The sequence below is a fragment of the Onychostruthus taczanowskii genome, unplaced genomic scaffold, assembly GCF_017590055.1.
Source record: "Onychostruthus taczanowskii isolate IOZ18803 unplaced genomic scaffold, ASM1759005v1 scaffold134, whole genome shotgun sequence".
NCBI lineage: Eukaryota > Metazoa > Chordata > Aves > Passeriformes > Passeridae > Onychostruthus > Onychostruthus taczanowskii.
The window spans coordinates 107,887-125,744 of record NW_024498507.1 but is presented as its reverse complement, the minus strand read 5'-3'; the positions used below and the strand labels follow the sequence as shown (position 1 = coordinate 125,744).

Here is a 17,858-nt window from a genome sequence, read left to right as displayed (position 1 = left end):
GTTGACATTTCATAACCACATAATTTGGATCAGCAAATCCCACAGTGCGTCATTTCCTTTGATGATAAACCCATATTTTTGTACCAATGACTCTTTCTGAACTGCTTCAAAAGCTGTATAAGAGCTCCAATAAGAGCTGTACTGAATGAACTAACACTACTGTATTTTGGTGAGGGTTTTTTGTTTCTTTCTTTGCTTTTGGGTTTTTTCTTTGTTTTAAAAAAGGCAAAAAGAAATACAGCACCTAACTTTTTCTAATAACAAGAAATAAGGGAGGGTCTTTCACAGTTATGAAGAATTATTTAGAGGCTAGATGAGTTCTTTATATGATATTGTTAAAAACAGCCAAGACAATGTATTCTTTACTAAGTGTCACAGCTGTTTGGCATTTTGTATTTAAAGCCCACCTTTAAAAGAAACCTAGAGTTAGTTTACTTAAGCAAACAAGATGTGAGCTCATATCTCAAATGACTTGCAACCTGATGACCTTAGAAACACTGACAAAAATATCCTAAGACTAATTTGACACGGTGACTATTGTAGATCCTTAAAATTATTTAGACAACAAAGTTTGTGAAGCTGTTCAACTTAAAGCAACGTGACAGGTGTAGTTAAATAAACTGCAAATGTATTTATAAAAGTTACATTGATGACTCCTAGTAATCACTTGCTCTTCTCATACAGCTGCATAAAACTAGATTACCTCATTTTATCTTGAGTTTTCTCTCAAAAAATTGCTGAAATATTAAAATTGCTGCTACAAAAACATATATAGTAAAAATAACTCAACTGCAGTCTGAGTTAAATTGTAAAGGGATGACTTATTGAGGAATAATCTTGTACCTTTCCTAGATCTGATTAATAGCCTATTAACTGTGTGGGAAGGAAAGAGTCTCACCATAAGGCTCTTCTGTGTGCCCTGCAAAGATCTTCATTGTGGTTCATCCAGTCTTCATAAGTTTTACAAACACTGCTGAATCTCAGAAATTTTTAGATAGTTATAATTCAGTCAATTAATATACAAATGCTACTCTAAGCCTGTAGCACACTGAGTTTAATTTCACAGAAAACAAAATATGGTTTTTTAAATGCTATGCACACTGCTGTCCTTACAGGTAAGAACATTGCTGCAAATGCTAGAATGAGGAATCCTTAATTATCACTAACCAATAATAGGGAAGCAAAAGATTGTAAGTAATCCTTTATTATGCATTTTTATTAGTAAGTATTGGTATTTGGGGCATGCACACTAACACTGCAACAATTATATTTATTACAGTATTACAACAGAAATTATCTGAAACCATTTTTGCATTTGTGAACAGTGTTTACTGCTTCTGCAGTCTTATTTGAGATTCAAACCAAATTCCCTGGTAAGTCAGGCTGATAAAGATATCCACCTCGAAAAACGACCAGGCAAGATTTTGGCACAAATTGCTTTAAGTTATATTACACCAGGGGATGTCACCAGTGAAAACACAGTAACAAAATTTGTGATGCAACTTGAATTATTTCTGGAAAGGGAATAGAGTAATTCATTGTCCAGCAATTACTTAGAAGCAAGACAGTAAATAACACAGATGTAATTATTTTTTATAGTCTTATTTGTTGTTATTAGTGGAGAAAGATCTAGGGATATCTTCTTTGCCTATACAGAATCAGTCATGCTTATAGCACACACCATCATTTAAAACCAAAGCCACACTGAAATGCCAATGCATAGAATAAAGACAGTAAATTGCCTGGGACAGACCATGCTCAGTGACTGATTTGAGACAGTCCAAGATGCCGGCATTTTTTGCTCTCATCTACCCATTTCTCCAGGGCAAATGCCACAATAACACTTGATTGTGCTCAAGTGTTAGCTGTTCCTTTTTCAGCCAAACACCAGACTTCCCACCAAAACACATAAATGGGTGCACCAGCATGTCTGTTAACACCACTGCAACAATGGCAACAGGTACTGGAAAAGGGATAAACAGCATGGAGCAGTTCTCACTGCAGCAGTTCTTCCCATGAACTGGCATCCCCGTGAGCAGGAATGGAGACTTTACCTTTCAAAAGGCAAGTACTTGAAAATGTTTGAGGTAACAACCTTTGCATTTTCAACAATGTGTAAGATAGGGGCAAAGTTTCACCTCTTGCATTAGAATTACACTTGCAGAAGCTCAGACCAACAGCTGCCAGAGTGACATCTAACACCTAAGTGACATCTAATGCATAACAGCATTGAAATCTAATGTATAAACATGTTATCCTGAGACATTATATAGCTGATAACTTTTTTTTGCACAGATTAATTGCTCTAGGAGTCATAAGAAGAACGAATATACATACTTAGGAGAAAAATACAATTTTGTACTACTAAGCCACCATTCTTTCTAAATGGATGAAGTATACTTCTAGTCTTGCCAGTAGCATAAAAATAGTTTTCCAAGATTAATACAAATTCAAATGAAACCTAAGACATGCACAATGCAGTTAACAAACATGTGGCATCCTGCATTCTGTGAAATTTAAGTGAAATTGTTTATGAATAATTTTATTTATGAATACTATTCCCACTGAAGTAGGAGTCCTTAAGGATGAAAATCTATTTGTGCAGATAACTAGTCTAAGACTAACAGGGCAATATGAGCATTCTGAACTGCTGTCATTGGACAGAAAAATAATTCAAATTCTGTGGGGCAAGGATAACTCTTCCATTTGAGACTTTCCCAAATTCCTCTACTTTCAATGCAGAGGGCTCCTCTTCAACAGGGTAATAAATAAATCTTATTTACAGTATGTAGTTCACAGAACACAAGGAAAGAATAACTTTCACTGCAGAGAAAAAAAGGAACAAGACTCTAAATGTTTCCAACTTTTCCACGTTTTCCATCCCTACCTCTCTCCATATGTTTATTAATATAAATTTAAGCCCTTAAACAAAAATACAGATGCATATAACAAGGGATCAAAACCCCTACCCCAGTTTCAGAATCAGGATAGTATGGAAAGGCATGACCAAACAATGCTGAATTTGAAAGAACAGATCCTGGTGCAAATCCAACTCCTGGCTGAAAAACACTGATACAGTTAATTCTCATAAATTTTATTCTTTTTCAATCCCTCTACTGAAGATGCCCTTCCCCTCTGAAATACAGTTTTATTTGGAACAACAAACATACAGAAAATCCTCATCAGTTAAAAACCTGGAAACCTGGTGTAACTTAGAAATGTTATTCTTCATGTTCTAAAGCCTTTGCTCATACAGAAGAAAATGAATGCCACAACTGGGTCACATCAAGTAAAAACAATTTTTGAAAAGTATTTTTCATTGAAAAACATGTCAATTCTGTAAACCACAGACTACAATTCTCTTCATTTCTCTATTAGATCTTATTTCAAGCAGAGGCAAGAGGCAATAAGAATTAGAAGATGATAGGAGATGAAGAAGTGTAAATCCCATACCTGACAGTTTGACTTTAAACATGAAGAATACAGAACCACAGAATAATTATTCAGCCTGGAATAGACCTCAGGAAGTCACAGTCCAATCTCCTTATCACAGCAGAGTTAACACTAGGTTGCAATCAGACAAAAAGGTTTAAACCGAAATGCACTATCCCCCTTAAAGCAGTTGAATTGGGTCTATAGTTAATGTGCCTCCGGTAAAGTGAACACTTTTTAACTACGTGCATATTCAAGAAGAAAAATGGAGCAGCTGTGTAGCTGAATATACAGAGAGTACATACCTGACCTCTTCCTGTAGACAAGCACACTTAACAAGAAAACTTCTTCAAATTAAATCATGCCTATTTTATGGGTGAGTTTTATACAAGAGTCTAGTTCTTCTAAGCACAGGCTGCATTTGTCACTGTGCAAAATTCCTGAACTCTGAACAGACATTAGTAAGAATTTTCACTTAATACTGTGGCAAAACCACATAATCATAAGAAGCAAGAAACAAGTGCAAAAATTTATACATCATGTTCTTATTTTTAATTTAGTAATTGAAGTGTTTCAGAGCAGGCACTACATTGCTTCAACACAATCAAATATCATTGAAATAATGTCGAAAAATAACCTCTTCACCTCAGTATACACACGCGCATATACACAGACATACACAAATTAATTTAGAAAATATGTACATATGTATTTGTCAGGAAGCAACTCAAAGAACTGTACCACAAAAATTATTTTCTGTACTCTGACACACTAAAAATTATAATCCATTTCCCTGAAGATAGGGTTTAAAAACACAAAACGCCATGCGGTACCATTTAGTAGAAAATAAAATGGTAAATAAATTTATCTATTTAGGGCTTAAAGAATACACAGAATTCCTTAAACAAAACAAATGCAAATTTATCAGAAATATTTACTGTCCTTGAGCTATGCAGGCCCCAGTTATTTGTCTTAACTGAAGCTTATCCCCTTTGTAGAAAACAGCAAGGAAGTATGTGACTGGAAATCCAGGACACTTTCTTTTCTATTACTGGCAGCAAAGCTGGTTCAAGAAAGGAGTATCCTTGTTGAATCTGGGTCTGAAAGTCCATCATCTTGATTAGTTGCCTCATAATCACCTGCATTATCAGCTAATTCAAGGTCTTCATCATTACTCTCTGCGCTGTAATCAACTTCTTCAAGGAAGCGAGGTTCATCTTCATCCAAAACATATGTAGTGGGGCTATAACAAACAAGAAGCTCCATTAATCATATTAAAAGTATTATTTGGATTAACACATTCAGACCATGTGCCCTATCCCTTTCCTGACATACAGTAATCCAAAAATTACCTCAGAAAAGGGGCAGATTACCTGAAATGGGACTGGCTTTTTAGTTGAATGTAGAACAACTGAGAGACAAACCCATGGTTGTAATGCCTTGAACTAATTAGTTAGTCATATACAACTCATTATCCAAATGCGCCATGACAAATCTGCTACACTAATGGCCCGTAAGAACTTAATGTAAATACCGCAGTATCAGAAATTGCTGAAGAAGGATCCAACTACCTAAGGACACAGCCATTGATGTAGGGTATAAACAAACTGCTGTATTTTATTGAAAATAAAACACACTTCACTGAAAAGCATTATACCAATTACTTTATACATATCAGAGATGACAGAACAAGGGGTCATGGTTACACCTACAATTAAATTCCCACATGAATGACTTAACTTCTATCAGATTCTCACACATTTGTATCCTGGTAAAACTTAAAATTTGTCAAGCATTGCAACTCTGAGGCAATGCACTTAGTGAACTGATGCTCTGCCCACAGAATGGTCTATGCCTTTAACTAATAGCGTCGGAGAACAAGAGGATTAGCACCTTCAGTGTTAACTGAAAAAGGAAAAGGTTAAAATACAAATTTCTGATCCTCTTACCTCCCTAGAAAAAAGGAAGGGATGATGGGGGAGGCAGAAAAGTATTTTCCAGACCCAGTTTTACTCGGGACATAAAAAGCTATCTGCTTAAAAGCACTAAGTATTCCTAAATATTTCATAAGTATTTTTACATTCATTTTAAGCCCAAAAAAGTTTTGCAATGCATTTTACCTAATAATCAAATAAAGCAGAACTCATACAAAACAGTGAGAATGTTCTTATTGAGAAACATCATAAAGAACTTGTAGAAATATTTGCATATTAATTTTAATTAATTTTCTCTGAAGATACAAAAAACCTAGTTTCACTGTGGCTTTATAATTAAAAGGACTAATCACTGCTTCTTTCTAAAGACCTTTTAGGAGCTCAGCTGCACCACTTGAAATCTGAAATGCTATCTTTATTCAATATAGATAAATTTCACAGTATTCTTCCTCTACCTGTAACTTCAATGACATGCCACATTGTAGTATTTTGTACTGTTGACAGTTAATTCAAATACTGGGAGAAAAACTGTCCCCAACTTAGGGGGGAAAAAAAATTTACATTCAAAACTATCTGTATCATGGTTCACTAAACAAGCCTGTACTCTATTAGCTATGCGAAACAGAAAGCTCCACAAAACAAAATACTTCATAAGTTATTTAAGCTGTAATTAGGGCAATAACCCACTGATGGTTAATGAACTGGGTGTTTAAAACAAAATTGTTTCCATTTAGGAGAGACAAAGAGTGAAGAAAATAACCAGGATCTTTGCTAAGAAGTCTCTTTCATTTCACATATGGGGAACCCAACATACAATAAGAATATGTGTTTTGCATGAAGCACCTGTGGGAGAACCAGCAAAGGTATACAAATTTTTTGTTCTTTCATCGTGTGATGCTTTCTGCCCTAGGAAGTCACCACCTACCAAAAATATCTTTAAGGAAAGAACAAGTTGGGGAAATAAAAAGTTTAAATGTTTAGTTTATTTAAAAAAAACAAATGAAAGGGACTTCACCAGATGTATCACATTCTGACAAGTACTTATTCAATATACTTTTTTTAATAGCTGTATACATTCATTTTACCTACTCATGTATGTGTAAACATGTAGGCACGCCCCTAACTTCTAAAAATTCAGGCACTGTGAGCGGTTATAAAAAGCCAACCTGTTTGCTCTAACACATTTTAGGCGTTTGCTCTGGCACATGTACATCCAGAACTGAGGGATATATGTCACATTCAATAAAGCAAAAATCAACATTATATGTAATTTTCTCTGTTCAAGAGAAGTACCATTGGAATAGATCAAAGATTAGAACAGATCTTACTGAGAAAGTGACATAAACCTTTAAAACAAAATCTGTCTCTAAAATCTACTGCATGTTAGTCTTTGCTTTCTGCTACCATCCAGAGCAACACATCACAACTTCCCAATTGTGTATTACTCAAATAATACTATAATATTTACTAAGGTTATTTTTTCCACTTTCCCCTTCCTAAGTTTTCATTCTTCATAAAACTGTAGCCAAACTGTGTCACATACTACTCATATATTCGCTTTCCCATGAGATGTTGTCTTTTGATGTAGCAAATGTTAGCCTTGAATATTTAACTTTTCAGTAATCTCTGTGCTAAAGGTTAGCATGAATCTGAGAAGTATAATTATTATTCCACTGTTATACTGAGGCTGGATCACAAGAAATACAGAAATCAAATACAAAAAAAAATGTCTCACTGTTTAATCAAATTCTTTATTTGCCTCCCTGCTGCTCCCCACCCTCAGTGTATCTTGTAGTGATATATTTTTAGCTGCTGTCATGCTGATTCTATGGGCTTTAATTTCCTAACTTTTCCCTTGGGCTCTTTCTAATTAACTTGCTCAATAATCCTTCTTCCTCTACTCCTACACCTCCTACTTTTTCTTTTAAAAGGAAACTATTATTTTTCTCAGGTTAGCAGAGGTTGTTTATCCCACACCTACAGTATTGTAATGTAAAGGATGCCATGATCTGTGTATTTTCTTTGAAGTCATGGCTGTTGAAACAGAATACTAAATGAAATTCCGAAGTTCTGTATATTTTACCTAAACAACATTTTATGGGTAAAAAGAGGAATTCCTAAATGCCTGATTAATACACCTGATATATGGTCTTCAAGTTTATGAAGAACTTGAAGAATATCTCTTTCATTTAAAAGAGTATTTTCTTCATCACCTGCCACTGAATACACTGAATTTAGGAATTAATACAATAGTTTCCTAAAATGTATTTTAATTATTAATTAAAGCATACTTTAATTATTAAGGTCAGCCAGGCACACACAGCAGTGATAGCAGCAACAGCAGTGGCAGCCATGGCAAGTTCTGGGGGCTGAGCACTAGAACAAGCTGGGCAGGGCCTCCACGATCAGAGAAACATGAGTGAGAGCTGAGAGAGCCACCAGGAACCATCAGTTCTCATAAGTGAGGCTGACACGGGGCGAGTGTTGCCAGCAGATTTAAATGGCCCCTGAGAGTGCAAGCAATGAGGGTGTGGTGCCATGGTCAGGACATGGTGCAGCAGTTCTCCAGGAAGGACACACAGAAAAGGCCACTTAATTCTACTTGGGGAAGAAGAGGAAGCAGTCTTCTTTAACCAAAATGGCACCTATATATCACAGCTGTCATATTAAAACAAAGAGAGACCCACAGCCACCTTGGGTATATGTCTAGACACAAACAGACTTGCTGAAGATTAAGAGAACCACCTGGACCCTCAGCTGCAGGAAACTCCATAATCTGAAAGTCCCTCCAAGCCCTGAAGGCAGAGGTAGTTGTCATGGGTACAAGCGTGCCCAGATATGTAACCTGCCTTTTGTGCAGGTTGCCATGTTGTGTGAGAAGCTCATCAGGCAGCATGCGATCCGGGAATCCTAGCAGGAGACTGAGGTATGGGATTATGCACTGACACAGGCAGAGAGGTAGCTGCTGCTTTAAGACCTTGGGAACAGAAGGTACATTAGCATCCAGCCTTGAGATAGACTTGATTGATTTGTAAGGCAAGGGAGACTGAATTCTCATCTCTGCTTGGAGCAAAAGAAAGAGTCTCCCCCTTGCTATCAAATTGCCCCTACATAACAAATATGACAGTATGAGGCTTGGAGAAGAAAACTCCACAATAAGTAGTCCAGAACAAGAAAAGGAGAATGCTACAAAACTGGTACAATCAACCATTCATATGAGTGCCACCAAAAGTGCATGAAGTGTGGTAATTACTGGAAATCCTCACTGAGACACATGGAAGCAGCCATTTACCCTCCAGCCTCTCTAGCAAGATTTGCTACCTCTCAGGGCCACATTCATCATGTCACAAAGAGGTTACCAAGACAGGTAGAACCAGACGATTATCAACCACTCCTACTCTTTCAAAAAGGGTTGAATGAGGCTGCAACTATGAGACTGTGAAATATCAAATGGGATTTCAGGTCTCTTGGAAAGACGTTGAAGGGATCAGGAACACAGAGTTCTCTCCACACCTGGAGACTAAGAGCAAATCATGCCTTACCCATCTGATGACCTTTTATGATGGGATGACTACAACAGTCAGCATGAGAAGATCAGTGTACATCATCAACCTAGACTTCGGTAAGATCTTCAATGTCCCATATGACATGCTTAACTCCAAATCAGAGAGACATGGATTTGATTAGTGGACTGTTTGATAGGCAAGGAATTGCCTGGATGGACACAGCCAGAAAGTTTTGGTCAAAGGCTCCATGTCCACATGGAGGCTGTTGACAAATGGGGCTCCCCAGGGCTCTGCCATGGGACCAGTGCCCTTTAAGACCTTCCTCAATGACACTGACAGTGAAGTCAAGTGCTCCTGCAGCAAGTTTGCAGATGACACAAAGGTGAGCAGTGCAGTTAACAACAGAAGGATGGCATGCCATCCAAACGGACAACCTTAAGAACTGGGCCCAAGAGAACCTCATAAAGTCCAACAAGTTCAAGTGCAAGATTCTGTAACTGGATCAGGGCAACCCCAGTCATAAGCACAGACTGGGAAAAGAAGTCATTGAGAGCAGCCCTGCAAAGCCCTGTGGATGAAAAGCTGGACATGAGCCACTTGTGTAAGCTTGCAGCCCAGAAAGCCAACCATGTCCTGGGCTGCATCCTAAGCAGCATGGTCAGCAAGGTGAGGCAGGGGATTCTGCCCCTCTGCTCTACTCTGGTGAGATTCCACCTGGAACCCTGCATCCAGCTCTGAGGTCCCCAGCACAAGAAAGATATGGACCTGTTGGAGTGAGTTGTGAGGAGGCTACTAAGCTCCTCAGAGGGCTGGAGCATCTCTCCCACCAAGATAGGCTGAGAGAGCTAGAGTTCTTCAGCCTTGAGAACAGAAGGCTCCAGTGATACCTCACTGTGGTTTTCCAGTACCTAAACAGGACTTACAAGAGAGAGGAAGGATGACTTTTTATACAGTCAGTCAGGGATATGACAAGAAGTAATTTTATTAAACTAAGAGAGAAAATATTTAGATTAGATACTAGGAATAAATTATTTACTGTGAGGGTGGTGAGGCACTGGAACAGATTGACCAAAGAACTTGTGGATGCCCCATCCCTGGAAGTGTTCAAAACCAGGTGGGATGGGGCTGTGAGAAACCTAATCTACAGGGCTGCATCCTTGTCCATGCCGGGTGGGTTGGACCTAGATGATCTTTAATGTCCCTTCCCATCCAAACCATGTTATGACTATTATTTTTTAAAATGAGAGTACCTTACTATGTGTTTTTCATTTACATTAATGCTCCAAACATATTACAATTTAATAAACCTTTCCACAAACATGGTATATTTTTTTTCAAAATAATACTTTAATTGTCCCATAAAAGATATACTTGGATTTTTCATTATCCACAAGATTCAATTACAGAAAAGTTAATCCACGAGGTAGACGTAACCATTACCAATTTGAACCCCATGGAGATCAGAAGTTTTTTCATACGCCAGGGGATGTGTATACATTTTACAACTTCGGAACAAAAAATTAAGAAATATTCCCTGTCAAAGTATGGAGAGTTGCAGCTACCTGGGGAGTTGGAAAAGGAAGGAGAGAGAATTCTGAAGTACTAATGATTTCTTTTAAAACTGCTTTGTCATGGGAGGAAAAACAAATCTTAGATGAGAAAGACAGTTACAAAGTATCACAAAGGAATTGTTTCTCCATAATTTCCCTTCTAATTTCTCTTCAGTGTCTATATTCTCTTCTGGAGATTAGCAATCCTGCTGGAGGCAACAGCACATATACAACTACAGGTGTTGTCCAGTTCAACTGCTCTTAACCTATGTAGATTTTGTAAGTAATAAGGATATTTTCTCAAGGGAATTTCCAAGGCTCAACGGGATGTACCCAACTCTTTTCTAAGCCATAAGAAGCTGGACATCCAAATCCTCTCGAATCATTTTTTTAGGTATCTTCACATTTAGAGTTACAAAATTTTACTCCACAGCTTAATCACAAGTAACAGCAACATGTTCTATGTGTTCTCACCCTGAAATATATTTTATGAAATTCAAAACTGAATAAAATCAGCTGGGATTCATCAATCATTTACTGTGGGCCATAGTAGTATTTGGATCACGCCATCAAGAGTAGAAGAAAACTTAAAGAATCATAGGAAGAACATATAAGCAGTTCATCACACTTGTTTTTTTGTTTGTTTGGGGTTTTTCCCTTGATTACTAGTTTCCTTATTTTGCCCTAGAGAAGACGAACAGTACACTGAATACTACAGTCTACACAGAATTAAAAGCAATCACTTTCACTGAGGCCAGAGCAGAGGCTTGGTGCATGGGCACTGCTACCAGGCCCACAAGTGGAATTCTGAATCTGATTTTTAATAGCTTTTTCTTCCAACATTCAGAATGGGACAGACTGGACAAAAGCTGCAGTATAAGATGCCTTCTTTTTAACAAAGCTGTACTCCTAATGTAGTGGAAGAAAGTAAAGCTTCAACACTGCAGGAGAGTAAGAAGGAAAAACCCTTTAGTCCCAGGTGAAGAAGATTAGGAATATACAAATGTCTGAACAAAGTTTAAGGGTTATTAAGAGGGAGGGAAATAACATAGGACAAAGCCAGTTTCTATCTGACAGCCTAGGCAGAAATAATCCCTTATAAAACTTTGCACACACTCCTACTGCATATACCCCTCACTCCTTGCCTCACCAGTCTGACGTTTTTTCTCAAGTGTAAGACTTAACTGCAGGAAATGGATTTTTCATCAAGTTTTTCCCTTCCCACAGCTCCTTTTGGCTGTCTGCTTTTTCTACCATTTTCTAGACATGCTGGGTCCCAAAGCTCAGTCTGCTTCTCTGCTATAATTAAATCAAATTAACAAACACAACCACACCATGTTCTAGAACACACCAATGAGGCTCAAAAGAATCATTAAAATTAACTAGAATTTCCAAAAAGTGGTCAAGTTTTTGAGCAGAGGATAAGTCTAGTAAGTCATAACAGTTATGAATGCGGTCATGTGTTTTTGTTTCATTGCGTATAGACCCTATCAAACCTGTCAGCACAACAACTACAATTCTCAATAAAAGACTGGTATTACATTCAGTTTAATCTTTTCCATTTGGAATAGGGATGAAAATACTGTCAAATGGATTGGAAATAATTAAAGAAAAACTAAGTGTTTTATTCATCACATAGAAGGTTAAAGTTCACTGCCAGAGGGAAATAAATCTACTTACTGCTTTATTTTTCTTGTTTCAGACATGGTTCAAAATGAACTCATTCAAATTCAGTCTATGTGTAATGAAATACTAGCAATATATTCTAAAATATTAACATGCACTTGGTCATTATAATTACAACCTGGAAAAACAAAAGGCTGTGAGAAACCCTCAAAATCATTTTCAAAAAATAAAATCAGTGCTTCTGTGTTTAAATTTGCCTGCTTAGTCTTGAAAGCATTAAAATTTTGCTTTGGTAAAAAGTAATACCAGTAATACCCAAAAATAAAGGAAATAACCACAATCTTAGTAATTGCTCTACTGTAACCCTACAGGAATGCTACAGCTATGTAAAAATATTCTGTTTTATACTTCCTATTGATGAACTTTTTACCTGCTTTTCCTGTAGGTAGCTTCTCATTTGTCTCTAATGACAAAAGCAGCAAATCATGTGAGCATAAAGAAAGTATAAGCAGTTCTTTCGTTGTAATAGAAAAGTAAAAATTGAAGTTTGGGCATGTAAAACAAGAAGCTGTGTGACTGTATTCTGACCCATGACTGTCTCAGGAGAGGAATAGAAAAAAGCTTTATAAACTTTGCTTGACAGGGATTCTTTGTATATGTGTACCACTCAAGTGAATAATAAATGCACACCTTGGCTGAAATTTTTTTTTTTTAAATATGGCCTAAGGTATACAGCAAAACTCTGCTTCTGAGCTTCTGGCAACAAAAAAATGAGACCACCTCTTAACTTCACCTATGACAGTATTGATCCCTTTGGCAAAGAATAGAAGAAGATAATGTGCAAACTTGATTAATATATGGCACTTTTACTGCTAATATTGGAGGTTCTGTGAACAAAGTTGTAGTTTCTTATTTATCATGGAATCATGGAATGGCTTGAGTTGGAATGGACCTTAACAATCATCTAGTTCCAGGCCCCCCTGCTGTGGGCAGGGACATCCGATTGCTCAGAAACCCAGGTAACCCAGAAACACATTTCAGTCTTAATGCCATATTTTAAATTGTTTGAATTCACACATCCAGTTTTTCCATCACAGATTCTCACATAATTACACAGTATTGCTAGGTGAACACAGAGAGCAATGTACCTATTTTCTCACCTCATGCGGCGTATTTTTCTGTTTTACATCTTAGATTCACATTTAATGACTTTAAGAAATAAAGCCATCAGGACTTAAACAGAAGTTAACAGATTCCTCCAAAAAACTTCAACATTTCTTACGTCAATGTTCCATATAGATTAAAAATATTAACTCTTACATGCACAGAATCTGATTTTTTTTCCCCACTCTCCTAATTTCTTTAGTGCAGAAGCACTTGATTATCACCTTTCACCATCTGTAGCTTTGTAACACCCAAAGGTCATGTTAGGGGAAACCATTTAAAAAAAATTCTAGGTATAAATTCAGTTTTAATACACTGAATGAAGTTATTTAATCATCTCTCACAAATTTACAATTTCATCTTGCAGTACAATTATTTTTGTGATTTTCATGATCTAGTCTTTTGGATGGAACTGAACCTGCTGGGTTTTTTTAAGTTCCAGAGTACTGGTTACTTTCATCACAGATCAGGATTATAAATATTTTTACATAGAGTCTCAGTAATAGTAAGCTTATTATGAGCCCAATGTTACATTTTACCTGTGAGAAAAATATTATGTTTATGTAGGACTAAGACTTTTATCAGTGCTTTCCAAAAATCCAGGCTAGAACAGTCTCTGTGCCACTCATTTCCCATCAATGAAATGTAAATCAAGTCAGAGGCAGTTTTCCCCTGCCCCCAGCATGGTTGTACTTCACATGCAATTAGTTTTCATACACAATAATTTTTTAGAGATAGCTGGGTCAATGAAGTATTGTAGCTGGTAAAGGATGTTCAAACTACGTGCATCTATTAATATACCAGGATTTGCTGTATTTCATAACATTAAAACAAACTATGTGTTTCCATTTGTTCCTCTTCTCATCTAGCATTACTGAAGTTTGCTATCAAAGAGAAAACAAACATCCCATATCACCCTTTTTTATCCCATTCTGATACTAAAGTGTTTTTGATGTGTGTTTAGCTTCCTAGCAAATACTAAGGGAGGTGACTTGTGTATGATATGACTTTTCTCAATTCAATAGATGCTCTCATATGGAAAATCCACCATAAGTAACATTAATAAACAGAAATCCAGCACAGATTTTTTTCCAAAGAATAGCCACTAACTACCTGTGAACTAGGATGCTAACACTAAACACAAGACACAACAGAAAATTGAGATCCCATGCTTGAGGCAGCCAGTAATATAAAGCTACATGGGAATCTGGGCTGTTTTTCAATGCCACTCTCACGGATTAATTGCTCACAACCACATCTTGATTCAAAATGCTGTAACTGAATTTTAGTATTTCAAAGAGACATATTTATGCTGAAGCTTTAGTTTTAATAAAACTGACAGTGATATAATATAATTGCAGCTGCAAATGAAAAAAAAAGTATGACAAATAGGTGCAATATGTAGGCACAATTTCCAAGTTAAACATGCTGCACATGAGGAACTCAAGAAACACATGTGCTGGCTGAAAGGCTATCATTTAGAGGCCATCCACAATAGTTAACAAGTGAAACTGCTTAACAGCCAGCCTGTGTTTATGGAAGAATTACTATTTTAAAAAATTATTAAAGCATATGTTGTGGTCTAAAAACAGTATTCTCCAATACAGTACTCCCGCAAAACCATGAGCCACTTCCCCTTCCTGTCAGCTGGAGGGACAAAAGGCAGAGATCACAAAAGATGGAGATCAGAACAAATTACTGGAAACAGCAATGGGATAAGAAGGTGAAGAGTAACAGCAACAATATAAATAACAAAAGATATAAGAAAAGAAATGAGCCACAGAATACCAGACTGCTCCGTCTGCTGTGTTTGCTCCACTGTGAGGAACTCCTTATTCCCTGAAGAGAGTCCCTTCCCCTGTGCCTGACAATGATGTGAGGTGGTGTAGAATAACATCCCTCCCAGCTACTGCAAAAATTAAACTTGCCCTGGATGGAATCAGGATGGCATGTACGACAGAAATGCCAAGGGAACAGGATCTTCGCTGCTTAAGTTCTGAGAGAGACAAATGCAACTAATATGTGATTTTTAGAACCCTGTATTCTGATTACCTACACTAGCACTCAAATTTGAAGTGCCCAAAACACCAGCATTCAGTACCTTTTGAGAAAAGACTTGGAGACTTTTCCCCCTTTTCACAGAATGGCTGAGCTTGGAAAAAACCTGAGGAGGTCATTTTGCCCAACATCCTTGCTCTAGAGGGCCACCTACAGCAGTTTGCTAGGATCACATCAAGACAGCTTTCAAATATCCTCTGGGCTAAGACTCTATATCCTCCACGGGAGCTTGTTCCACTGTTTGAGCATCCTCACAATTAACATATACATACACATGTATATATAAAAATGTGTCATGGCTCAGTGCCCCCACCAAGACCCTCCCAAACCAAATGCTGCTCACTTGCTCCATCCCCTTCCCCTTCTTCCCCTCTCTGGGAATGGAGTTAAGAACTGGAGGAGCAAAGGTAAAAAATTACAACATGAGATAACAACAATTTACTGGAAGCAGCAATGAGATAAGAAAGGAAACAACAACAACATAAATAACAGGTAAAACACAATGGAATAATTTACAAAGAAAGTGCAACAATACCAGACTCTTTACCTGCCACAGTTTCTCTCCCCCCAAGCCTGACCAGAAATAAGGTAGTCTCTTACTCCAGCCCCTGACAATTGATGAGATGGTATCAAATAGCAGTAGGGTCTGGCCAAGCCCCTTTTTGTTTATGGTAAAAAATTAACCCTGATCTGGCCAAACCTAGACACCTTTCTATGTATATAATGACAAATTCACTTTCCTCTGTAGTTTGTGCTCTTAGCCTGCCAGCAGATACCACTGGAAAGAGACTGGCTCTACCTTCTTTACAATCTCCCTGCAAGTATTTGTATACTTTGAGCCTTTTGAGCCTCCTCTACTCCAGACTTATGATCCCTGCTCTCTCAGCATTACCTCCTATGAGAGGAACACCAATCCCTTCAACATCTTAGGAGCTCCTCACTGGACTATCTCTGGTAGGTCCATGACACTCTTGTACTGAACAATACAGTCCTTCAGGTGTGCAGGCCTTGCCAGTGCTGAGGAGAGGGGAAGGATCACATGCTGACTGCTCATGAACACCCTTCTTCAAATAGCTGCAAATACTTTCCAGGATTATTTGTTTGATCACCTTATCAGGGATCACAGTGAGACTGACCAGCCTGTAATTCCCTGGATTCTCCTCCTTGTTCTTCCTGAAGACAAGCAGGACATCTGATTTCCTTCGAAAGCACCTGTTCCAATCACTATGATCTGTCAAAAATTATTGAGTGGCCTCACAGTGACATCAGTGAGCTCCCTTAGTATTTGTGGGTGCATCTTATCAGGACCTCTGGACCTAGGTAAGACTGGCTTGCTTAAGTATTCTCCAGCCTGTTCCTCTCCCACTATGGGTAGGTCTTTCTTGCTCCAATCCTTCCCCAGTGTCTGGGTCCTTAGCACACCAAGAACTGATTTTTCCAGTAAACAGTAAGATGAAGAAGGCAGTCAATACCTCAGCCCTTTACATCTCCTGTGTCACCAGGGCTCCTGTCCCATTCACCTGTGGACCCATTATTTCCCCTAAAATTTCTTTTACTACTTATATACTTACAGAAGTTCTTTGATTACCCCAAACCGACTTTCTGACACGATCTTTTCCAGGAATCACTAACTCAGCTGTATCCAAGCACAAAACTTGTTCTGACAGTAAAATTTTAGTCATTACAAACATCTGATGTTCAGCTAGTGAGCAAATGATACTGGGGACATCCAACCATCACTGGAGCCAGCATATCACCACTACTATTCCTACACTTTTAACCACTTTCCTAAGACATCCTCCTATGGTTACTCCTATTGTTTTTATCACCTTTTAGCTTATGATTTGTTTTTCATTATTATCTGTAAAAGGTAAGCATGAACAAGCTCCAGTTTGTCTTAATACTAGACACTCCAGGAACACTGATGGGCCTGAATGAGGGAAATAAATATTATTTCCCTGTCATAGGGTGTCACAGATGCCCTCCCATAGCTCTGCTACGTTTCCATGTTCTACAGACAAATTGCTTATTAATCTTACATCCAGTGTAAGTCTTATTATCAAGTACTTCCTTGTTTCAACTGCCCAAAAGCAGTAACAAATTTCATTTTTCCCCAAATTTCTACTCCATTGCCTTATCAATGGAGCTACAGACAACATTAGTAGATATATTATACCATCTAAATTTTACTCCTTTTCCATGATTTTTTTTTTTCAAGTCTGGAACTCAACTTTATTAGTCTGTCAACCACATTTTCAGAAAAATATGTTTGTACATTCAAAATCACTTATTTGCTGTCCATCCTTATTTACCATGTACATGTAAATACTTCAGTGATGAATTACATTAATGGAAAAATGCAACATGTGCATACATTTGCAAGCCTATCTACAGCTTTAAGAACCAGCAACTTAGTAACCTGGCTACTGAGCATATAAATTTTTTTTGTGACCCAAACTATTTATATATTTTAAGTTCTTCAAGTCTTATTATATATCTCCACCAGAGGAGAAATAAGAAAAAAAAATTAGGAAGAAATACTTACAGTCCTTACTGCTTCACCTCACATACTTTAAGTCTGTTTAAAC

At 37.5% G+C, this 17,858-nt stretch overlaps 1 protein-coding gene across 11 annotated transcripts in view; it reads right to left on the bottom strand.

Annotated features, from left to right (window-relative positions):
* Positions 1–1,198: 1,198 nt before the first annotated feature.
* Positions 1,199–17,858, bottom strand: part of AGTPBP1 (ATP/GTP binding carboxypeptidase 1) — a 65,130-nt gene continuing 48,470 nt past the window's right edge. For 10 of the 11 annotated variants that reach the window (XM_041397054.1, XM_041397057.1, XM_041397051.1 and 7 more), the window contains one exon: positions 1,199–4,675. In XM_041397054.1, coding sequence (XP_041252988.1) covers positions 4,501–4,675 — 175 coding nt within the window. In that variant the 3' untranslated portion in view covers positions 1,199–4,500. The remainder of the gene's footprint in view (positions 4,676–17,858) is intronic. The other variant, XM_041397062.1, reaches the window with a different exon arrangement.